This window comes from Nycticebus coucang, chromosome 11, assembly GCF_027406575.1.
Source record: "Nycticebus coucang isolate mNycCou1 chromosome 11, mNycCou1.pri, whole genome shotgun sequence".
Lineage (NCBI taxonomy): Eukaryota > Metazoa > Chordata > Mammalia > Primates > Lorisidae > Nycticebus > Nycticebus coucang.
Genome location: NC_069790.1, coordinates 75,025,617 through 75,049,969, shown reverse-complemented (window position 1 = coordinate 75,049,969; position 24,353 = coordinate 75,025,617). Strand labels below are relative to the sequence as shown.

At 41.7% G+C, this 24,353-nt stretch overlaps 2 protein-coding genes and 1 non-coding gene across 5 annotated transcripts in view; 1 reads left to right on the top strand and 2 right to left on the bottom strand.

The window, feature by feature from the left end:
- DNAJC2 (DnaJ heat shock protein family (Hsp40) member C2) overlaps positions 1-620 on the top strand; it is a 39,445-nt gene extending 38,825 nt beyond the window's left edge. For all 3 annotated transcript variants that reach the window (XM_053553953.1, XM_053553952.1, XM_053553954.1), the window contains one exon: positions 492-620. In XM_053553953.1, the coding sequence (XP_053409928.1) occupies positions 492-566 (75 nt within the window). In that variant the 3' untranslated portion in view covers positions 567-620. The remainder of the gene's footprint in view (positions 1-491) is intronic.
- PMPCB (peptidase, mitochondrial processing subunit beta) lies at positions 4-23,215 on the bottom strand. The gene is made up of 13 exons (XM_053553955.1): positions 23,094-23,215; positions 22,026-22,166; positions 18,555-18,641; positions 18,034-18,163; positions 10,137-10,335; positions 9,519-9,598; positions 6,251-6,363; positions 4,957-5,100; positions 3,231-3,391; positions 1,562-1,647; positions 1,395-1,483; positions 1,025-1,100; positions 4-935 (listed from the first exon to the last, which is right to left on the bottom strand). Exons 1-13 carry the CDS (start codon positions 23,190-23,192, stop codon positions 871-873), a joined length of 1,470 nt encoding a protein of 489 aa, XP_053409930.1. The 5' UTR covers positions 23,193-23,215; the 3' UTR covers positions 4-870.
- Positions 2,867-2,973, bottom strand: LOC128560459 (U6 spliceosomal RNA). Its single transcript, XR_008372959.1, has one exon. It is a non-coding gene; the product is annotated as a U6 spliceosomal RNA (small nuclear RNA).
- Positions 23,216-24,353: the final 1,138 nt, after the last annotated feature.

The window sequence follows — 24,353 nt, the reverse complement described above, 5'->3', positions numbered from 1 at the left end:
GTACATTTAGAGTTTGTAGATCACAATATCATTAAATTAAATTTAAATCAATTTAAACTTGTTACTATGTTTTGATTATATTACCTAGTTAATAATATACATTAGCATACTTAATTCAATGCTAGTAGTAATGGGGGCACATTATTATTTTTTTTTTTTATTGTTGGGGATTCATTGAGGGTACAATAAGCCAGGTTACACTGATTGCAATTGTTAGGCAAAGTCCCTCTTGCAATCCTGTCTTGCCCCCATAAAGTGTGACACACACCAAGGCCCCACCCCACTCCCTCCATTCCTCTTTCTGCTTTTCCTCCCGAGGGGGCACATTATTATTACAAACTTTCTAGCCCTGGCAGTTAGCGATGTCAACAGTGTCAATAGGATCTTTGTTTATAGATTCATCCGATTTGGATTTTTTACCTATTCACACAAAATGCTAGCTAGCTCTGTCTGACAGCTTCTCAATTTAAATCATACCTTTCTCTTCCTAGGAACTTGTCGAGATGGTAAAGGCAAAGAAAGCTGCTCAGGAGCAAGTGCTGAATGCAAGTAGAGCCAAGAAATGACTTCATGACAATCTTTGTTGTGTGTGCATTTTTATAATAAAAACGAATACTGTACAAATTTTTATTCTTAAAATTATACTTGTGGTAATAATTTGTAAGTATGCTTCCTCCAATGTAATTTGTCAGAGCACAAAGATTGACCATTATATAAAACTACCTTTACAGTGGTAGTGTTACCTTTATGACAGTATTTCATGCCGATTTCCGGATATGTATGTTTTTTTCTTTAAGGATTGATAAAATGTACAAGTCTCTTAGTTTTATAAATATATATGTGTTCAAAATATTTTGATATAGGAGCATTTTATTCACGAAGCCAACGCATGTTAGTGCGAATCTGGTTAAAATCTGGTAGTTGCTCAACAGGACCTAAGGATTAAAAAGACAGTTAAAAAAACTGAATTAAATGAAAAGTACTTGGCCAACTTTCTACATAGAAGAAAAGGAGCTAGGCTTACCAACGGCAGCAATAGCTGGACTCTTATCATAAATATATTTGGTACATACTTCCCGAATTATCTCAGCATTCACAGCCTGAAATAAGGGAGATACTATCATTCAGAGCTTTATTTCTATACTTGGAACTTTTAAAAACTAAAGCAAAATATTTTAAGCTTTTGGGGAGTTTTGTTTTGGGGTTTTTATTTTTAAAAGCCCCAGAGATGGGGCCCTGCAGTCCTGCTCTTACTCAGGCTGATCTCATGCTCCTGAGCTCAAGTGACACTCTCACCTCGGCACGAGACACTGTACCTAGCTTATTTTAAGCTTTTGTAACCTTTACCAAGGATCTTTTTACATGCAATCTGGTAGTATCTAAGGACTACTTACATCAATTCGTGCTTCAAGCTCAGGGATGGGAATCCTTCTATTATAGCATAACATTTGCCTACCAATATCTTCACATATTGGAGTTGAACCTGTTTAAAGAAAAGGAAAATCTAAGTACTGAAAAACAGATCAACCATATAAAAACAGCACCATGTCTTTAATCTTACCATCAAGCTGCAACAACATGTTTGTTTTCAAAAGATTTCTGGCTCGTGCAACTTCACTTTCAGTGACACTTGTACAGAGACGCATCCTAAAAAGCATTTGGAAAAATAGTATCATCCAGTAGTTAGAAAAGGTTGTTTTTTTATCAGTTTAATGACTTAAAAAAATAATGCTATATTCTAGGGCGGTGCCTGTGGCTCAGTCGGTAAGGTGCCAGCCCCATATACCGAGGGTGGCAGGTTCAAACCCAGCCCCCGCTGAACTGCAACCAAAAAAAAAATAGCTGGGCGTTGTGGCGGGCGCCTGTAGTCCCAGCTACTCGGGAGGCTGAGGCAAGAGAATTGCTAAGCCCAGGAGTTGGAGGTTGCTGTGAGCTGTGTGATGCCACGGCACTCTACCGAGGGCCATAAAGTGAGACTCTGTCTCTACAAAAAAAAAAAAAAAAAAAAAGAAAAGAAATAATGCTATATTCTGTATATTCACAACATACAACTGATTGTTTTTAATTTAAAAACAATCTCAATGCTTAACAAAAGCTAAAATACTGATTTACTTATCTTAGTACTTTTTCAACAAATAGTATACACAAATTTGTCTAATTATTCATTAGCAGACAAAAGTTCAATACAATTAGGCTGACCACATTTTGAGAAATGCTATAAGTGTCTTGAGACTTCATGAATGGGTCTGAATGTATAATAGGGGTTAGGTCTATGGGTCCTTCATTTTCTCAGAATGATCAGTTGAGTCTAACTTAAACATTATAGTTAAATTAATAATTACATCCCAGTTAGATTTAGAGATATAAGCAACTTAAGAGTGGAGGAATGGAACCAGAACTAAACAAATTTTCCAAGAAGCTATGAATAGTTCATCCTCATACTGACTTTTAATTTACTGGTTTTTTGTTTTGTTTTTTTTTTGTAGAGACAGAGTCTCACTTTATGGCCCTCGGTAGAGTGCCGTGGCCTCACACAGCTCACAGCAACCTCCAACTCCTGGGCTGAAGCGATTCTCTTGCCTCAGCCTCCCAAGCAGCTGGGACTACAGGCGCCCGCCACAACGCCCGGCTATTTTTTGGTTGCAGTTTGGCCAGGGCCGGGTTTGAACCCATCACCCTCGGTATATGAGGCCAGCGCCCTACCGACTGAGCCACAGGCGCCGCCCTAATATACTGGTTTTTCATTAAAACTTTTTTCTTTTAGCAATGGCAACTTCAGATTTACCTCCATAAAACTGCCTTTCCAAGCCACATTACTTTCAGAGATATTTTTTGAACAACTTCCAGTTAACTTTTTTTTTCTTTTAAAAATATGGAACGCTTCACGAATTTGCGTGTCATCCTTGCGCAGGGGCCATGCTAATCTTCTCTGTATCGTTCCAATTTTAGTATATGTGCTGCCGAAGCGAGCACTCCAGTTAACTTTTAAACTTTTAGGATCGTCTTTCTGAAGTACCTGCTTCTGAAACATTAAAACTTTCCATAGTATAATTCAACTTCACATGAGACTTAAAAAGTATCTTGTGATCCTTAAAAACACGGTGAGCATTGCTACTGCTTAGCCTAGTTCTCTTAATTAAAAGCTAAAATTACCATAAGGTATAAAGGGGAAATTAGCCTAAAATTCAAATTCTAAGCAAAATTTAAATTACTTAAAGCTATTTTCTCACCATTCTTTTTGAACAACATGTAGCATATCTGCAACTGTGGCTGGTTCACAAACCATATAGAGTCCCCATAATCCTGTATCTGTGTAAGAAGTATTGAAAGACTGGAAGCTATGGCAGAGACTGCCATGACAAGTAAGCTGGGCCAACTTGCTAGATAAATTCTATAAAGGAAAAAAAATAGTTGAAGAGTATTGTCAGTATACATGTGCAAAATACCAAGAACAATGAGATGCAACAAACTCAATGTCCTTAAGTTGCCCAGTTTTATATAGCAAATCACAATAAAGTTAAAATTCAATGAGATGAAGAATTATGCTTATTACACTGGCCCACTGCAACACCTGGAGAAGTTCACTGTGTATAGAAGCAGTGAATCCTGGTACTAAATGTAGCTGCTGTATCTATTTCTTAAAAATACTATTATCACCCAATTGTAGGGCTCTTGGCTATGTGTGCATAAAGATATGAAATATTACATGTGAAGCCTAACACATTTAGATACAATGTACTTTGAAGAAATCTATGAGTATAGAAATTTATACACACCATATTTTGAAATAATTTCACTTATAGAAGAGTTGCAAAAATAGTACAAAGAATTCTCTATCTAAATTCCCTTAACAACTGTAATCATTTTACTATGTTTGCTCTATCATCATCTTTACATGTTTTTTGAACTGTCAGTTACAGATATGATGCTTCTTCCCCTATGTTGTTGTGTACATCTGAAAAACAAGAAAGTTAACTTTCTTACATCACCTTGGAGGGATTGGTTCTCAGACTCCCATTAGATACCAAAATCCACAGATGCTCAACTCCCTTACATAGTGTGGTATTTGCATTTAAGCTGTGCATATCCTCCCATGTGCTTTAAATCACCTCTAGATTACGTATAATACCTACACTATGGAAATGCTGTGCAAACAATCATTATACTGTATTGTTTGGAGAATAATGACCAAAAAAAGTCTGCACATGTTCATTACAGATGCAAATATTTTCCATTTGTGGTTGGTTGAATCCACAGATGCAAAACTTAACAGCTGAGGCTGAGGCAAGAGAATCACTTAAGCCCAGGAGTTGGAGGTTGCTGTGAGCTGTGTGAGGCCACGGCACTCTACCAAGGGCGATAAAGTGAAACTCTGTCTCTACAGAAAAAAAAAAAAAAAACTTAACAGCTACATGGGGTCTACTGTACTTTTTAAATTAAGATATTAAAAATGATGTAGTATTATTAAATTCTTATTCAAATTTTCCCAATTATCACACTCATAAACTTTGTGGCAAAGAAAAACAAAATGATCTTTTTCTGGCCCACATGCAATCCAGGATCAGTTTATATTTTAAGTCAAAACTCATAGTACAAAGCTTTATTTTGCCACATTGGGGGGAGGAGATTCTTATAAAAAACTTAGATTTAAGGCAACTGTGGTTCAGTGAGTAGGGCGCTGCCCCATATACAGGTTCAAACCCGGCCCCGGCCAAACTGCAACCAAAAAATAGCCAGGTGCTGTGGCGGGTGCCTTTAGTCCCAGCTGCTCAGGTGGCTGAGGCAAGAGAATCGCCTAAGCCCAAGAGCTGGAGGTTGCTGTGAGCCGTGAGATGTCATGGCACTCTACTGAGGGTGGTAAAGTGAGACTCTGTCTCTACAAAAAAAAAGAACTTAGATTTAGAAAAACATAAAAATCTTCCAATTATTATAGGAAATTACTTTAAAATCATTTACCATTCCTCCTCCAAAAGAGCGATCCCAGTTGCCAATCAGTGTATTTGCAACCATGAGGCAGATTGTATCAGGATGTGACCAACCAACAGCTTCAACAGCTATTGCAAGGTGTGCCAAAGGCATCTTGTCATCTCTCACCCGAATCTAGTTAAAGAAACAAATTTAGTTAAAATTACCACTATATAACAGGTTTATCAATAAAGGAAGAAATTCACCAGTCCCATTAATTGCAAAGTTTAAACTCACTAGGACTCTTATTTTGTTTTTAAACTATCAGGCTTCATTCCATCGTATAGTTTATTTTTGAAGAATGTAATGAATTAAGGAAAAATTACATTAACCAAAGGACTTCCAATTGAAATGCTACAGAAAGCCACCAGTCTGTTTACCTGGATGAAAATTTCCAGTATCTTACTGGTAGAAATCAATCTTTTTTTTGAGACAGAGTCTCACTATGTCGCTCACTATGTGAGCTGTTGCATCACAGCTCACAGCAACCTCAAAACTCTTGGGCTCAAGCAATTCTCTTGCCTCAGCCTCCCAAGTAGCTGGGACTACAGGCACCTGCCATAATGCCTGGCTTTTTTTTTGCTGCAACTGTAACTGCTGGTTAGCTGGCCCGGGATGAGTTCAAACCTGCCAACTTTGGTGTATGTGGCTGGCGCTATAACCACTGTGCTATGTGCACTGAGGCTAGAAATCAATCTTTTGTATCTGACCAACTAAATCTTTACCTAAATTTAAACTAATATTGACATTACATGTTTATTTTTGTACAGCTAGTGCTATAATTCTATGCAGGTGCCAACATCAAACCTCTTTCCTTTGATCATCCTTAATGTGGCAAACTAAGCCCATAATAGGCTTAAAGATACAGTGACAAGTGGCAGACGCCCTGGCAAGTTCTAGCTCTAACAGCTACCCCCAGATATGTATTCTGCACAAGAACTTAGCCAAGAGTAACCTAATGTGAAAGTCCAGAATTTGGGGGGCTTTTAATTAAAAGATTACTTTTACATCTTATAATTATATATAAAGGGCTATTATGCCAAAGAAGCAGCAAATAACGCTGCTCTTAAAACCATGCTTCCTTAGCAAAGAAAAACAGGTGACTACACAACATGGGATAGGAAGGATTGTAAGCAAATGAATATCCTTTTCCCTTTTTCTATGTTTTAATTTAATGTTTTGACTTCTTACATTTTATTCTTATTGGAAATATGCACATTTTGTTTACATATAAACACAAAACAAAAACCCCAAGGCTAAATAAATGCTAGGGAACTAGCCCTACCTCACTTCCTGTGAATTTGCAGGGAGGCAGAGCTGGTATTTCTCCTTTGTGTGTGCATAAAGAGTCACCAAAATGAAACTTTGCTAACTCAAGCAGCTCATCATGGGAAACACCTAAATTAAAGGAAAATATTTTCACATCTATCAGCAGTACAGTTTATAGTAAACTGTAGGTAGTAGAATGTACATTATACATGAAATATGTGCATTCACTAAAAGCCATTAACTAATATTAAAAGGAAGCTCACACAGCACACTTACTTCCTCAGTGTTGTGAAGATTGGGCTTCTACAGCTTTCAAATTTTCAAAAGTGATTAACAGTTTTCATCAACAGACCAAGTATTCACAGCTGAAGATAATAAGAGCTTGAAAATATCACTCTTCATACAAAATGTTATATTAAATTGTAAAAAATTCTAGAATACAAACTAGCAAAAAAAGCCAATTTTCAGTAAATTATTTTTGAAGTAGAAAATACAAATATGAGGTTCTATCTCATCTAAAGAAAACTGGATATACAAATATGCTTCATTCTCTGAGATCTGCCACAGAACTCAGGAACAAAACTGTCCTCTGCATTTCTGAATACATCCATAGCTAGCCAAATGCTCACTACTAGCTAAACTTGGCACCCAAATAGATTAAGAACAAAACTGTCCTCTGCATTTCTGAATACATCCATAGCTAGCCAAATGCTCACTACTAGCTAAACTTGGCACCCAAATAAGTTTATAAAAAATTTATAAAAACAAAGGCATTAACAATAGACTGCCATATAGTTTCTTTGAATTAAACTTTCTATAAGAATATAAAAGCATGGCTTACATCCACATTTTTAATTTTTTTTTTTTTTTTTTTTGTAGAGACAGAGTCTCACTTTATCACCCTCGGTAGAGCGCCATGGCATCACACAGCTCACAGCAACCTCCAACTCCTGGGCTTAAGTGATTCTCCTGCCTCAGCCTCCCAGGTAGCTGGGACTACAGGCGCCCGCCACAACGCCCAGCTATTTTTTGGTTTGCAGTTCAGCCGGGGCCGGGTTTGAACCCGCCACCCTCAGTATATGGAGCCGGTGCCCTACCGACTGAGCCACAGGCGCCGCCCCACATTTTTTCTTTTCTTTTCTTTTTTTTTTTGAGACAAGAGTCTCACTTTGTCACCCTCAGTAGAGTGCTGTAAAATCACAGCTTACAGCAACCTCAAATTCTTGGGCTCAAGTGATTCTCCTGCCTCAGCTTCCCAAGTAGCTGCCCTAGCCGCTGAGCTACAGGCACCAAGCCCATCTGACTATTTTTAGAGATGGGGTCTGCTCAGGTTGGTCTCAAACTTTTGAGCTCAGGTGGTCTACCCACCTCAGCCTCTCAGAATGCTGGGATTACAGGCAGGAACCACCACGCCCGGCCCTCATCCACATTTTCCAAACAAATTTGTGGTGTAAAACAAGACTGTGTGATAGTACATTATTTGCAGAATCACTATGAGGACAGCACCTTGGTCAATCTAGAGGGTGACAAAACACTTGCCAGAAGCACATGTGAAAAAGTAAACATGCACAGTTCTTTTTCAGTATCTGATACAGTGGCTTCCACTCTTTTATTATCTTCACCTACTAACCCTCCTGGCTGGATGTGCCAGATAAGCTCCTGCTCCAACACCACCTCTACTTATACCGATGTAAAAGACAGAGTAACCTGCCATTTTTAAAACAATGTAACCTGCCATTTTTAAAAAAATGAACCAACGATCCAAGACAAAAACTGAGGTCAGCAGAGTCTTAAACTGGCCTATTTCACTCACTCAATTTCACCATTTATAAGGCACATCATCATTTATGTACCAATAAGATAAAAAACTAATCTATGACAGGCCATTAAAATGGCCTATAAATAGCCTGTAACTGTAAAATACCCTAACTTCAGCAATGTCAAAATAAACCCGTGAACCAAAATGGAACTCATTGTGTACATATGCTACCAAGCCAGCGAGATCTCAAATAGCTTGGTTGTTCTGGCCTCGTGTAACAAAGCTTCTCTTCCCATTTCAACGTCAGTTTCAAATCTTTAAGCCCCAATCAGGACCAGTCATTTTAGAAACAATGTCACTCAAGAGAATTTTAGAGCTCACTGCCTGCCATACAAAGGTACCTATTTAGCCAGGAGCCACAACGAATAACGTTCAAGGTATTTCACCCTCACTTTTGTCTTTTCCATTACCACCAACCCCAGTTAATTAGCTCAGAAATCTACCCACAGCAAGTAGAATTTTAATTTATTGTAATTTTGAAGAAAGAAAAATTATATTTACAAGAACACAAAAAAATATTCATCTATCTTCACTTTGCTCTAAATCAGGCATCCTCAATCTTTTTAAACAGGGGGCCAATTCACTGTCCCTCAGACCATTGGAGGGCCAGAGTATAGTTTAAAAAAAAAAACTGTGAAATTCCTATGTACACTGCCTATGTCTTATTTTCAAGTAAAAAAACAAAACGGGAACAAATATAGTAACACTGCCTCATGTGGCCTGCGGCCGCAGTTTGAGGACTCCTGCTCTAAATAAACAGAAGAGAAGGCTGGAAACCAATTAGAAAGTATTCTTTCCCTACATGCAGACTGCCTAAATATGTGGCAGAATTGTCTTTCATTCGCTGCCTTTAAACTTAACCCCCAAGGAAAACCGGTGCCACCTGCATGTCTGCATCCCCATTACACATTCTCATGGCCCCCTATGTGCTTCCCTTTCTCAATGATTAGATCTATTAAGTGAATGAGCAAAACAAAAAAGGAATGCCATGCTTAACCAAGGATGAAAATGATCCTCAAGAAATAACTTACATTCTCAAGAGATTCTCAAACCGTAGAACACTATCTTCCGGGTATAATTGTCTCCCAGTTCACTTATTTCCTTTTTTTTTTGCAGTTTTTGGCCAGGGATGGGTTTGAACCCACCACCTCCGGCATATGGGGCCTGTGGCCTACTCCTTTGAGCCACAGGCACCTCCCTATTTCCCCTTTTTTACAAGTAAATTCTACTATGTATATACACCTATGTATTGAACAGTGCATTAAGTTTTTCTAGAAATGAAACCCACTAGAAAGAAAATAGAGGGAAAGTCTGGTTCCACTGCTTCACATTCCCTTCATACAACAGTTCAGTAATTTGCGCTATAAATAAAAAACCTTAGGACAACTCCCAACAGAACCAAACTGTAAGCACACCACTGTAACAACTGTGTTTAAAACATTTATAGATATTTAAATCGACTAACCTCCAGCAGCAGCAAGCACTATTCTTGGCCCCTTATAATGCGTAGTTATATAATCAACTAAATCCTTACGATTTATAGATCTGTAAGTGGAATAAATAAAGCAATTATAAAAGGAAAACAAAAAAGCACAGATCTTTACATAACATACGCAAAATAAACTTGGACTTAAAAGATAGTCTAAAAGTTAAATGCAGTACAAAATAATATAGGCAAAAATTAACAAAGAACTTCAACTTCTTTAAAGAAAAAGATTAGCCTTGTTAATTCAAGACACAGCTATAAGCCTAGAACCTGGGAGTTAGGTAGGACTAAAGTATAGCTACTACAATTTCATTCAGGTTATCAGTGGGGAAAACATGACTTTTTGAAACATACTTTCTTTTTTTTTTTTTTTGAGACAGTCTCACTACGTTGCCCTCAGTAGGGTGCTGTGGCATCACAGCAACCTCAAACTCTTGGACTTAAGTGATTCTCTTCCCTCAGCCTCCGAAGTAGTTAGGACTACAGGTGACTGCCACAATGCCTGGCTATTGAAACATACTTTTTGAAAGTTTATAAGTGTTAATTTTCACAACTCATAAATTCCCCCAACAAAAAATTTCTAAGAATTATACTTACTTGATATTTTCAGTTGGTCCCAAAATGGTCCGTCCAAGTGCAGTATTTTGATAGGCCGTGGCATGAAGATAATCAAAAACAACTTCTTGTAAGTTGGTTTCAACTTCCTGCATCTCTCTAAGGATTACTCCACGCTCACGTTCAATCTCTGCTTCTCCCAATGTGCTATTTTGTATTATATCAGCAAGAATTTCTACAGCTAATTGAGAACAAAACATAAGAAATGTGGCTGAGCATAGTGGCTCACACAATCCCAGCACTCTGGGAGGCCAAGGCAGGCAGATGACTTGAGATCAGGTGCTCAAGGCCAGCCTAAGCAAGAGTGAGACCCCGTCTCTACTAAAAGTAGAAAAATGTAAAACAATAACAATATAAAATTAGCTGGGTGTCATGTCGCATACACCTACACTCCCAGCTGAGGGAGGCTGAGGCAAGAGGATCGCTTGAGCCCAGGAGTTTCAGAGTTTGAGATTATAGTGAGCTATGATGAAGCCACTGCTGCAGAGCAAGACTGATTTAAAAAAAAAAAGAAGAATCTTACTTTCACTGTTAAAATTTATTAAACATCAGAAACCATGACACTGATTATACTCAATACTCACTATAATATTAATCTCAGAAAATTTTCCACATATTTAACATACCTAAAAAGACAATATTTAAATAAAATAGGCAATATTAAAATTTAAGATGAAGGGGCAGCGCCTGTAGCTCAGTGGGTAGTGTCGGCCACATACACTGACGCTTGTGGCTTTGAACCCAGCCGGGGCCAGCTAAAACAACAACTGCAAGAACAAAAAAAAAAGCCAAGCATTGTGGTAGGCGCCAGAGGTCCAAGCTATTTGGGAGGCTGAGATAAGAGAAACACTTAAGCCCAAGAGTTTGAGGTTGCTGTGAGCTGTGGCACCACAGCAATCAGGCACTCTGCTGACGGCACCATAGTGAGACCCTGTCTTAAAAAAAAAAAAAAAATTTAAGATGTAGGCTGGACTCACTGGCTCATGTCTATAATCCTAATACTATGGGAGGCTGAGGCAGGAAGGAACACTTGTTCTTAAGAGTTCGAGACCAGGGCAGCGCCTGTGGCTCGGTGAGTAGAGTGCTGGTCCCATATACCGAGGATGGCGGGTTCGAACCCAGCCCCAGCCAAACTGCAACAAGAGATAGCAGGGCATTGTGGTGGGCGCCTGTAGTCCCTACAGGCTACTCGGGGGGTGCTGAGGCAAGAGAATCGCCTAAGCCCAAGAGCTGGAAGTTGCTGTGAGCTGTGACACCATGGCACTCTACTGAGGGCGACAAAATGAGACTCTGTCTCTAAAAATAAATAAATAAACAAATGAACAGAAAAAGGTAGTAGGGTATTATGGCTGGCATGGTAGTCCTAGCTACTCGGGATTTGGGGTTGCTATGAGCTAGCGTGACACTACAGCATTCTAGCTTGGGGCAACAGAGTAAGACTCAATCCTTAAAAAAAAAAAGAAGGGCGGTGCCTGTGGCTCAGCGGGTAGGGCGCCGGTCCCATATGCCGGAGGTGGCGGGTTCAAACCCAGCCCCGGCCAAATTAAAAAAAAAAAAAAGAAAAAATTTATAAAGAAATTTAGGCTCAGTGCCTGTGGCTCAAGCAGCTAAGGCGCCAGCCACATACACCTGAGCTGGCAGGTTCGAATCCAGCCCGGACCCACCAAAAAACAATAACAGCTGCAACCAAAAATTAGCCAGGTGTTGAGGCGGGCGCCTGTAGTCCCAGCTACTTGGGAGGCAGAGGCAAGAGAATCGCTTGAGCCCAGGAGCTGGAAGTTGCTGTGAGATGTGATGCCACAGCACTCTACCCAGGGCGACAGCTTAAGGATCTGTCTCAAAATAAATAAATAAATAAAATGATGTGGAAATATATTAATATATACTGTTCTATATAAAAATTACAAAGTAGAAAGTTGTCTACAAAGCCTGAAAACATCTATGTATATACAGAGGGTTCACATCATCCAAGTATTCACTATCCAACTACCCACAGCAATAAGGCTGCGACACAGAGGCAAAGAATTATTACAATCTAAAATGTACCCCCAACGAAACACTTAGAAATTGGTCTTCTCACACCTCAATTTGCAAAAAGCCAAAAGTGAAATGAAGGAAGCCATATCAGACTATTGAGTAATTTTATTGGAAAAAATCCTATCTCCAAAAAGAAAAACCAAATTTATTCTTGAAGAATTAGTATATAGTTATAATCATAAATTAAATTTTATTAAATATAAAATAAACTTAAAATCTTTTTTCTTGGGGACAGAGTCTCACTGTGTCACCCCTGGTAGAGTGCCATGGCATCACAGCTCACAGCAACCTCAGACTCTTGGGCTCAAGCAATTTTCTTGCCTCAGCCTCCCGAGTAGCTGGGACTATATGTGCTCACCACAATGCCTGGCTATTTTTAGAGATAGGGTCTCCCTCTAGTTTCGCCACAATGCCTGGCTATTTTTAGAGACAGGGTCTCCCTCTAGTTCAGGCTGGTCTTGAACTCATGAGCTCAGGGGATCTTTTCTCCTTGGTCTCAGAGAGTATTGGGATTATAAGTGTGAGCCATGCTTATAATCCTAGCACTCTGGGAGGTTAAGGCGGATGAATTGCCTGAGCTCAGAGGTTTGAGACCAGCCTGAGCCACAGTGAGACCTTGTCTCTAAAAATAGCCAGGAGTTGTGGCGGGCGCCTGTAGTCCTAGCTATGTGGGAGGCTGAGGCAAAAGAATCACTTGAGTCCAAGAGTTTGGGGTTGCTGTGAGGGATGACAGCATAGCAGCTACCAAGGGTGACAAAGTGAAACTCTGAGCCCAAGAGTTTGAGGTTGCTGTGAGCTATGATGCCACAGCACTCTACCAAGGGTGACAAAGTGAAAGTCTGTCTCCAAAAGAAAAAGAGAGAGATGAAGTCTACGTTGCCCAGGCTGGCCTTGAACTCCTGGGCTCAAGTTGTCCTCCTGCCTCAGCCTCCTCGTAGATGGGACTACAGTAAATGGGACTACAGCATCATCACATGTGGCTTAAGTTTCTTTTTTTAGTCTACCGTATAATTTTGTTCCTTGCTTTTTCTTGAGACAGAGTCTATGTTACCCTCGTGGCATCACAGCTCACAGCAACCTCAAACTCTTGGGTTTAAGTGATTCTCTTGCCTCAGCCTTCCAAGTAGCTGGGCTACAGGCACCCGCCACAACACCTGGATTTTTTTTTGTTGCAGTCTAAACTTAGCTGGCCCGAGCCAAGTTCAAACCCACCACCCTCGGTGTATGTGGCTGGCACTGTAACCACTGTGCTATGGGCACGGAGCTATTGTTCCTTGTTTTAAATTCACGTTCAGGGACCTTATCTCAGAACCAATTGTGTTTAAGTATTAAGAGCACGACAAAACGGGCCAGGCATGGTGGCTCACGTCTGTAATCCTAGCACTCTGGGAGGCCAAGGTGGGTGGATCGCTTGAGCTCAGGAGTTCGAGACCAGCCTCAGCAAGAGGGACACTTGTCTCTAAAAATTACTGGGCATTATGGCTGGCACCTGTAATTTCAGCTACTCAGGAGGCTGAGGCAAGATCAGTTGAGCCTAAGAGTCTGAGGTTGCTATGAGCTATGACACCCTGGCAGTCTATCCAGGGCAACAGAGTGAGACTCTGTCTCAAAAAAAAAGAAAAAGAAAAAAGAACATGACAAAACAAACTGTTATAGTAACCTGGGGCTAAGATCATGACCAAAGGGGAAAGAAATCTATAAAACCGGGCGGTACCTGTGGCTCAGTGAGTACGGTGCTGGCCCCATTCACGGGGGTGGTGGGTTTGAACCCGGCCCCAGCCAAACTGCAACAAAAAATTGCCGGGTGTTGTGGCGGGCACCTGTAGTCCCAGCTACTCGGGAGGCTGAGGCAAGAGAATCGCTTAAGCCCAGGAGTTGGAGGTTGCTGTGAGCTGTGTGAGGCCACGGCACTCTACGAGGGTCATAAAGTGAGACTCTGTCTCTACAAAAAAAAAAAAAAGAAAGAGCCCACAGATGAGAGGACAAGAATTCCTGTGTGAAGATCTTCCTTTAGGTGGAAGTGTTTCCAAAATGAAGGTTTCCCATTATATTTCCTAGTATTTATGTTTTAATGTGAGATCTTTTTTCTTTTTTTGAGACAGAGCCTCAAACTATCGCCCTGGGTAGAGTGCCGTGTCTTTACAGCTCACAACCTCCAACCCCTGGGCTTAAGCGATTCTCTTGCCTCAGCCTCCCAAGTAGCTGAGACCAGAGGTGCCTGCCACAACGCCCGGCTATTTTTTGGTTGCAGCTGTCATTGTAGTTTGGTGGGCTGGATTTGAACTCGCCAGCTCAGGTGTATGTAGCTGGCGCCTTAGTGGCTTGAGCCACAGGTGCTAGTCTAATTCTAATTTTCTTTTTTTTTTTTTTGCAGTTATTGGCCCAGGCCAGGTTTGAACCCGCCACCTCTGGTACATGGGGCCAGTGCCCTACTCCGTTGAGCCACAGGTGCCACCCTCTCCTTTATTTCTTTATATTTCAAATTGTATATGATAGTACAGTAATAATACAGGTATTTAACTGAACTTAAAAATATATACATATTGAGGGTGATCAAGTTTCTCACAGTAAGAATGGGTGATAATAAAAACTTTCAGATCACTAGCCTGATTTACCTTATACACACAGCTTCACCCAGATGAGGGGATTAAAATCCCCAGTAAATCTCAAAGTTGGAGTGGCTTCTAATTTGTATTTCTTAAGGAAGCCTCTCTACTGTTCCAGAGGCTCTGTCCTTCCACGCCAGAAGTGTGGGGTTGTCAAGGGTATACCAAAGGGACTTCTCCCTTACTTTTTCTTTTTTTTTGAGACAGAGTATCACTTTTTTTTTTGTAGAGACAGAGTCTCACTCTATGGCCCTCAGTAGAGTGCCGTGGCCTCACACAGCTCACAGCAACCTCCAACTCCTGGGCTTAAGCGGTTCCGTTGACTCAGCCTCCCAAGTAGCTGGGACTACAGGCGCCTGCCACAACGCCCGGCTATTTTTTGGTTGCAGTTTGGCCGGGGCCGGGTTTGACCCGCCACCCTCGGTATATGGGGCCGGCGCCTTACCGACTGAGCCACAGGCACCGCCCCAGAGTATCACTTTGTTGCTTCTAAGTAGAGTGCCCAAGGGCTGGCGTCACAGCTTACAGCAACCTCAAACTCCTAGGCTCAAACAATTCTCTTGTCTCAGCCTCCCAAGCAACCAGGATAACAGGTGCAAGCCACAACCTCCAGCTATTTTTATTTATTTATTTTTTTTTTTGAGACAGAATCTTACTTTTTTGTCCTCACTAGAGTGCCATTGTCTCACAGCAACCTCAAACCCTTGGGCTTAAGCGATTCACTTGCTTCAGCCTCCCAAGTAGCTGGGACTACAAGTGCCCACCACAACGCCCAGCTTTGTTGTAGTTGTCATTATTGTTTGGCAGGCCCAGGCTGGATTCAAACCAGCCACCCTTGGTATATGGGGCCGGTGCCCTACACACTGAGCGACACCATTTTTTTGAGACAGAATCTTACTATGTCACCCTTGGTAGAGTACTGTGGCATCACAGCTACCTCAAACTTTTGGGTGTAAACGATTCTCTTGCTTCATCCTCCCAAGTAGCTGAGACTATAGGTGCCAGCCACAATGTCCGGCTGTATTTTTGTTGTAGTTGTTGTTTGGCAGGCCCGGGCCGGGTTCCAAACTGCCAGTTCCGTGTATGTGGCTGGCGCCCTAGCTGCTGAGCTATAAGCGCCAAGCTCCCAGCTATTTTTAGGGGTGGGGTCTGGCTCTTGCTCAGGCTAGTCTCAAACTCCTGAGCTCAAGCAAACCACCGGCCTCGGCCTCCCAGAACGCTAGGATTACAAGTGTGAGCCATCAAGCCCAGCCCTTCCCTTTCTTTTTCTATTATTCTTTTTTGCTTTCCTTACTGTTCTGTGTGCAAATAAAGGAAGGGAGTAGGCTAGAATGAACAACTCTTTAAAAAAGCCTGGCCTAATGCTTTTTTCTTGGTCTCTAACCAGTAGTGGAGCAAAAAATCTTTCTAAAGAAATGATTAAAAATCTTACTATTGGTTTTTATAATTGAAACCAACACACCACTCACTGTTGTCATTTCTGTCGGTTTTAATTAAAAATTAAATTTTTAATTGTATTAATTTACAGGTGATGAGTGTATTTTGTTTTTTTTTTTTTTGTAGAGACAGAGTCTCACTGTACCGCCCTCGGGTAGAGTGCCATGATGTCACACGGCTCACAGCAACTTCTAACCCTTGGGCTTACATGATTCTCTTGCCTCAGGCACCCAAGCAGCTGGGACTACAGGCACCTGCCACAACACCCGGCTATTTTTTTGTTGCAGTTTGGCTGAGGCTGGGTTTGAACCTGCCACCCTCGGCATATGGGGCTGGCGCCCTACTCACTGAGCCACAGGCGCCACCTTTGTTTTGTTATTTTGATAAAGCAAATGAATCTGGTCAGAAGACATACATGTGCACCCATAATAAGCTACTTACTAGCTATGCAATCCTGGGCAAGTCAGAGTCAATGCCTCAATTTCTAAAACTGCAAAGTAGCAGCAATCTGATTACTATGCAAATCAAATGCATCATACATACACAAAAGTACTTGTGTAAAGCGCCATTCAATTGTTGCTAATGAAAGCCTATTAATAACTTCATCAATTAGCTCTAAAACTGCCAGATTTTGGTATTACTTCTTCCACTGGGAAAATGTCTTGTGTAATAACTTTGATTTCAAACATTCAGTACACTCTACAAATGTGGGAACCACAACATACTATGCTATGCCATCAAAATAATTAATTTTAAAAAATAAAAATAAGGGGCAGCACCTGGGGCTCAAAGGAGTAGGATGCCGGCCCCATATGCCAGAGGTGGCGGGTTCAAACCCAGCCCCAGCCAAAAACCACCATAAAAATAAAAAATAAATAACCCTTATCTTATGGCTATACAAACAATCATCAGGTTCAGTACCCATAGCTCAGTGGTCAGGGCGCCAGCCACATACACCGAGGCTGGCGGGTTCAAACCTGCCCCAGGCCTGCTAAACAACAACAAAAAATAGCCGGGCGTTGGGGTAGGCACCTGCAGTCCCAGCTACTTGGGAGGCTGAGGCAAGGGAATCGCTTAAGCCCAGGAGCTTGAGGTTGCTGTGAGCTATAATGCCATAGCATCTCTACTGAGGACCACATAGTGAGACTATGTCTCAAAAAGAAACAAACAAATAAAAAACAATCATCAATAATCTTATAAGTAGACATTTGCTAAGTATGCTCAGGACCAATAGTTTGATAAAAATAAGGAATAAAAACAATTATAAATATTTTACTACGCAGGTATGGCTCTAGAAGAAGTAGGTTTAAATCAAGTGTTAGGATTCTGTTTGCATAAATATTTGATATTATCTGTCATATTTGGAGGGAAAAAGTAAGATCAGCTCCACCCTTGCCTGGGGTTTGATTTCATTCTTTCACATTTCTAAAACTTACTCTTTTATAACAAAAACCATAGTAATTAGCTGGGTGTGGTGGCTCATGCACGTAACCCTAGCACTCTGGGAGGCTGAGATGGTGGATAGCCTGAGCAGGAGTGAGACCTCGTCTCTAAAAAATAGCCAGGTATTGTGGCAGGTGCCTATAATCCCAGCTATGCAGGAAGCTGAGGCAAGAGAATCACTTGAGCCCAAGAATTTGAGGTTGCTATGAGCTATTTCACCACAGCACTTGACTGAGGGCAACAAAGTGAGACATTGTCTCAAAAAAAAAAAAAAAAAAAAAAAGCCATAGAAATAATACTGATTTACCTCTGAATCTTCGTGAAAACTACATTATCTACAGTATAAATAAAAATACCTCTGGGCAAGTCTTTAGAGAATGCTTTGGCGTAATACACAGTCTGCTCTCTGGAGGTATAGGCGTTAAGATGAGCACCCATATTTTCAATCTCAAGTTCTAGATCCAGCTGAGATCTCTTTTTGGTGCCCTTGAAATGAAAAAAGGAAAACAAATTATGATACCTTCCTTTGCCCTTCATCTACTCTAACTAGTTCAGATAATGAATATGGAGGACATAAGCAAATATATGAGTTCCATATAGGGTTCAATTTGGTTTCTAAAGTACATCAGGCTTCAGAAATAGTATATACATTCAGATGATCCTTATTGTTTCAACTTTAAAAAGCAATTATCAGTAATTATTTCAGGTATAGTCCTGAAAAAATAAAAATAAAACATCCTATATTATAGAATTAGCTTTCATTGCCTTTTTCTTTTGTATTTTCATAGTATAAACATTGTATCTCCTTGCCTTTAAAGAATGAGATTTTGTACTACTTCTTAAAGAGAAGGCATTGTAAAAAAGTCTTACAACTTGCCTTGAAAGCCATATGCTCTAGAAAGTGAGCTGTTCCATTATTCTTCTCATTTTCATATCGACTTCCAGCATCGATCCAGAGTCCAACCTTAATGTAATCAAAGAAAATAAAGTAAACTGTTCTTGTGGGGTGAGGAGGTCAGTTTTTTTCCTTTTTATTACAAATGCTTTCTGGTCTTAATACTAAGGGTTTTTTTTAACCTGAGGGAACTGACAGTTAATAACTGTGAACAATCAAATGCTTTCTGGTCTTAATACTAAGGTTTTTTTTTTTTTTTTTTTACCTGAGTGAATTGACAGTTAATAACTGAACAATCAGATTTTAAAATTTTGATCATTAGGCTACTGCTGGGAGCTACGCTGGGCTACATTAGGCTACCTGCCAGCTTCACTGAGGATCCAAATTCTTAGCCCAACTCATTACTACATAAGTTAGTAACTGTAGTGGTATAAAGAACATCAGAGATTTTATTTCTTTCTTTTTTTTTTTTTTTGGTTTTTGGCCAGGGCTAGGTTTGAACCCGCCACCTCTGGCATATGGGACCGGCGCCCTACTCCTTGAGCCACAGGCGCCGCCCAGAACATCAGAGATTTTAAGAAAACTTAGGTTCAAATCTTGGCTCTGTCATGTATCAGCAGAGTGGCCCTGAACAAAATCATTTAACTCTGAACCTACTTCCTAAACTATAAAACAGGAGTGATGATGTCTACTACAAAGAATTGTTTTGTTTTGTTTTGTTTTGTTGAGACAGATTCTCACTCTGTCGCCCTGGCTAGAGTGCCCTGGCGTCATAGCTCACAGCAACCTCAGACTCTTGGGCTTAAGCAATCCTCTTGCCTCAGCCTCCTGAGTATATGGGACTATAGACATCCACCGCAATGCCTAGCTAGTTTTTTATTATTTTTTTTCTACTTTTTTAGTAGAGATGGGGGTCTCACTCTTGCTCAGGCTGGTCTCAAACTTCTGAGCTCAAGCAATCCACCCATGTCAGCCTCCAGAGTGCTAGGATTACAGGCATGAGCCACCACACCAGACCTACAAAGAATTTTTTTTTTTAGATAAGAGTCTCACTTTGTTACCCACTCTACCCACTTTGTCACATGGGTGGAGTGCCATGGCGTCATATCTCAACAGCAACCTCTTGGGCTCAAGTGATCCTTTTGTGACAAGTTTCATAATGAAATTTTACATTCTCTAAAGGAGTTTCTAGTGTTCACATCAGAACTGAAGCAGGCAGCTAAGTGGCCTTGACTAGACAGGGATGAAACAATGAGTGTTATCTCAGCTCCAGTGGCCTAGCAACGGCACTCTTAGAAAAAGCAGAGGAGGGCAGCACCTGTGGCTCAAAGGGGTAGGGCGCCGGCCCCATATGCTGGAGGTGGTGGGTTCAAACCCAGCCCCAGCCAAAAAAAAAACTGCAAAAAAAAGAAAAAGCAGAGGAGACAGAGAGGTCTCAGTACAAATTGGTGACAGAACTTTGTATTTATGTACACTGATACAATTGCTTTGAGTTTTTTCCAGGAAACAGAAGAACCTCCTTGCAGCACTGAGATAACTATAGGGATTTACTCTACTAGAATGTCCGGAGAAAGTCAAGATAAGAAAAACAAGAGGGGAGGGAGGGGGGAGATGGGTAGAGGGAAGGGGATTTGTGGGATTACACCATGGTGCATCTTACAAGGGTATTTATGTGAAACTTGGTAAACGGTCTGTGAAGCTAGTGAATGATGCCCCATGATCATATCAATGTACACAGCTATGATTTAATAAAAAAAAAAAAAAAAAAAAGAAAAGGGCGGCGCCTGTGGCTCAAGGAGTAGGGTGCCAGTCCCATATGCCGGAGGTGGTGGGTTCAAACCCAGCCCCAGCTAAAAGTCACAAAAAAAAAAAAAGAAAAACACCACTGCGAATTGTGACCAAGAGCCACTGAGCCTGAGCACAAGGCTGAAAGAATGAATAATATTAACACATAGCTCATTATAATACTAACATTCCCACCCTGGGGAGGGATTTGCCCACCATTTTCTGTTTATGGGATGTATGAACTAGCATGGTTCCTAACTGTGCTTACATGCCTTGCACTCCACCCCAAACATACAAAGGGATACACTCCTTCCATGCATTATTCATGTTCACCACCATAAAACCCCTTAACCCTGCTAATCTGGGAGTGGATTTCAGGTGGCTTGGGCCCTCCCTCTCAGTTGAAGCTTCTTCTAGAATAAATCCTTTCCTCCTTGACAATCCTCCTTGTCTCAGAACTGGCTTCATGTGCAGCCAGCAATAGTGAACTCCCCTTTGGGTTCATTAACACTCTTGCCTCAGCCTCCAAAGTAGCTGGGGTTAAAGACCTGTGCCATGAGGCCCAGCTTTTTTTTTTGAGACAAAAGTTTCACTATGCTGCCCTTGGTAAAGGCCGTGGCATCACAGCTCACAGCAACCTCCAACTCTTGGGCTTAAGCGATTCTCTTGCCTCAGCCTCCCAAGCAGCTGGGATTACAGGTGCCTGCCACAACGCCTGGCTATTATTATTATTACTTTTTTTTTTTTTTGCAGTTTTTTTTTTTTTGGCTGGGACTGGGTTTGAACCCACCACCTCTGGTATATGGGGCTGGTGCCCTATTCCTTTGAGCCACAGGCACCACCCAACCTGGCTATTTTGTTGTTGTTGTTGTTTGGCAGGCACAGACCAAGTTCCAATCTGCCAGCTCTAGTGTATGTGGATGGCACCCTAACCTCTGAGCTATTGTTGTTGAGCCATGCCCAGCTATTTTTAGAGACAGGGTCTCACTCACCTCCAACTCTTTTTTTTTTTTTTTGTAGAGACAGAGTCTCACTTTATGGCCCTCAGTAGAGTGCCGTGGCCTCACACAGCTCACAGCAACCTCCAACTCCTGGGCTTAAGCGATTCTCTTGCCTCAGCCTCCCGAGTAGCTGGGACTACAGGCGCCCGCCACAACGCCCGGCTATTTTTTTTTGGTTGCAGTTTGGCCGGGGCCGGGCTTGAACCCGCCACCCTCGGTATATGGGGCCGGCGCCTTACTGACTGAGCCACAGGCGCCGCCCATCTCCAACTCTTGAGCTCAAGCAATCCTCCCACCTCGGCCTCCCAGAGTGCTAGGATTACAGGCCTGAGCCACCACACCTGGCCCAAAGAATTGGTTTAAAGATCAAATAAGACAATGTGTATAAAAACACACGGCACAGGGTAGCCCAGCAAATATACCTCTTTCATTATCACAAATATTACAATAATAAATAACAGGCTACAAGAACTAGATGCAGACATAAAACAGGCTACACATGCACCCAGTAACTAAGCTTCACTGGACAAAGATTCACAACTCACAGAAACCTGTCAAGGCAAAATTACTGCCACCATTTTTGAACCACCAGCCTATGAAAGAAGATCACCAATTTGCTGTCTCTTAAATGAGAGATCACCCAGAGAAGGTTGCCTGAATCACTTACTGTGCATGTTGAGAGCCCGGAGTCTTCAGAAGCCACTCTGAGTCCATTTTCCAAACGTGTCACTCGTGTTTCAGGAACATTCAGAACAACTTGTGTAGCAGCCTGTGTACTTCTCAATCTGTTCCCTCCAAAATACAATGGCTGGTTGAGGGTAAGGAGTGGAAGAGAAGCAGCAAAGCATATTATTAATGTTCTGTTAAATGTCAATTAGAAAACCAATCTATCTCAAATCAACTCTCTGTATAAAATAATCTCTCCACTGGTTTGCCTGGCTTAGAAACTTCCTTCACCAACCACTGTCCTAAAGCCAGCAACATTATAATAAACATGCCCTTCACTTAGGGATGATGGAATTACACTACCCATAGATAAACTGACCTTATTTTAATACCGCTCCAGGAAATGTTAAACATTCATTACGGAGAAAACACGCAGAGGGTTAAAAAGTCAAGAAAAAAGGAAAGAGAAAAGGCAAAAATGGGACCGGTTTTCATTGTTCAAGAAAAGCAACAAGTTTTGAAACGGGTTGAAAGAGAATAGAAAGATGGTCCAATGCTCAAAATACACTTTAGCTGACTAGCTTGTTAACTATGGACTAACGCCTTTCAGTTTTTCTTTCGCTTTATACGTATGTTAAAGTCCCATACACGTATCCCTTAGAGAAAGTTAGAGGCTCTCATGAGAAAAATCAAATGCTGACAAAATTTTACTTTCACCACATCAATGGGAAGCCCAGGTGAGGATGAAGCTCAAGTCTCTGACAAAAAATAGAACTCTGGGGCAATAACTACTTCACTTTTCACTTTCCCGCAATTTCCAACCACTACGTTTTGAGTGGTCAACATGCACTGTTTATAATGACTCCTCGGAAGCTGGGGAGAGGGGCCGAAGCCCGCATCCTCCCCCGGTCTCGGCGGGTCACGCGGCGGATGTCCGCAGCCCGCCCGGCCCCCGCGGGTCCCCGACAGGCCGGCCGTTGGGATCCGTTGCGTCGACGCTCAGGTCCGCCGCACCGGATCCGGGGGAAGAGGCCCAGTGCGGAGCCCAAACCAGTGGAGGGATGCTCACCCGCCCGGCGGTGCCTCTGACCCGGAGCCTCTCGGCGAAACCGCAGAGCTGCCGCCGCACAGCCGGGAACAGCATTGCTCGAGCTGTGGAGGCCGCCATGTCTGCTAAAAACAAGGTGGAGGATGTGCTTCCGGGGTCGTGACCTGACGTCCCAGAGCAAGAGGCTGTCCCCACCTTGTGGCCGCGGTGGGAATGACACTCCTTGAAGCCGTCATGGAAGGAATAGTGATCTGAGCGTGACTCTGAGCGGTTTATACCAAATAACACGAATTAGGGTCTCTGTAGAAGCCCCTGTAATCATCAGTTACTTTTATCCATCACCTATGACGTGCAAGGCACAAAGGTAGCGGAGTTAAAGGTAACCTGATGCTACATATCATCCTATTGCGTGGATGGACTTAATTGGACAAACCGTGGAATAAGATCCATAACTCGCTGTGCTTAAAGGCAGCTTCGAGGGGTTGAGACATTTAAAGTTAAACGGGAGGAAAAGGCATGTCAGAGTTGACCCCTATTCACTCTTCCAAACTTTCAGTTTAGCTTATCCCATTCTACATAAATTGTACTTGGTAAGTCACTAATTGCTAAAAGACAGTCCTATTGGCAGGATTTGACATCTTTGGCCATTTTTAAATTCTCTTTTCCCATTATATTCGAGAGATCCACCTCATAGTTACTTCCCCTTCATCTTCTTGGACTTTATTTATAAAGGATCTTTATTCACAGATCCTTTAAGGATACTTTAAAAAGCAAGCACTTTTCTAACTATGAAGTTGCTACAATTATTATTCTTATTTTACATTGCAGAAACTAAAGTGAAATAACTTGCCTAAGATTGCCCTGTTATGAACAGGCTGTCTATCTCCAGGTCCTGTGCTCTGAAATACTTCACTATTTTGCCCTGAAAGTTGGTGTTCCCCAGGCTTCTGGGCCTCTTCTATATATTCTCATTCTCCCTCCGGGCTTCCTCCTCCACTGAGGATCTGTCTGCCTGACCCAGGCCCTTCTCTTGAGCTCCAGGCCCACTTGACCACCAACTAACTAGACAACTACACTTGAACATCCTGCTGGCACTCCAGTATCAACTTGTTCAAAAGAGAATCTGTTATTGCCCCTGACCGAATCTCTTCCTGTGTTTTGTTACTAAACAGCCAGTCATACCTCCATTCACCCAGACATTCAAATCAGAACCCTGGATGTTGTCATTGTCACCGTTTCCCCTTTCCCACCTTCCACGTTTAATTGATGCAGCCCTTTCTT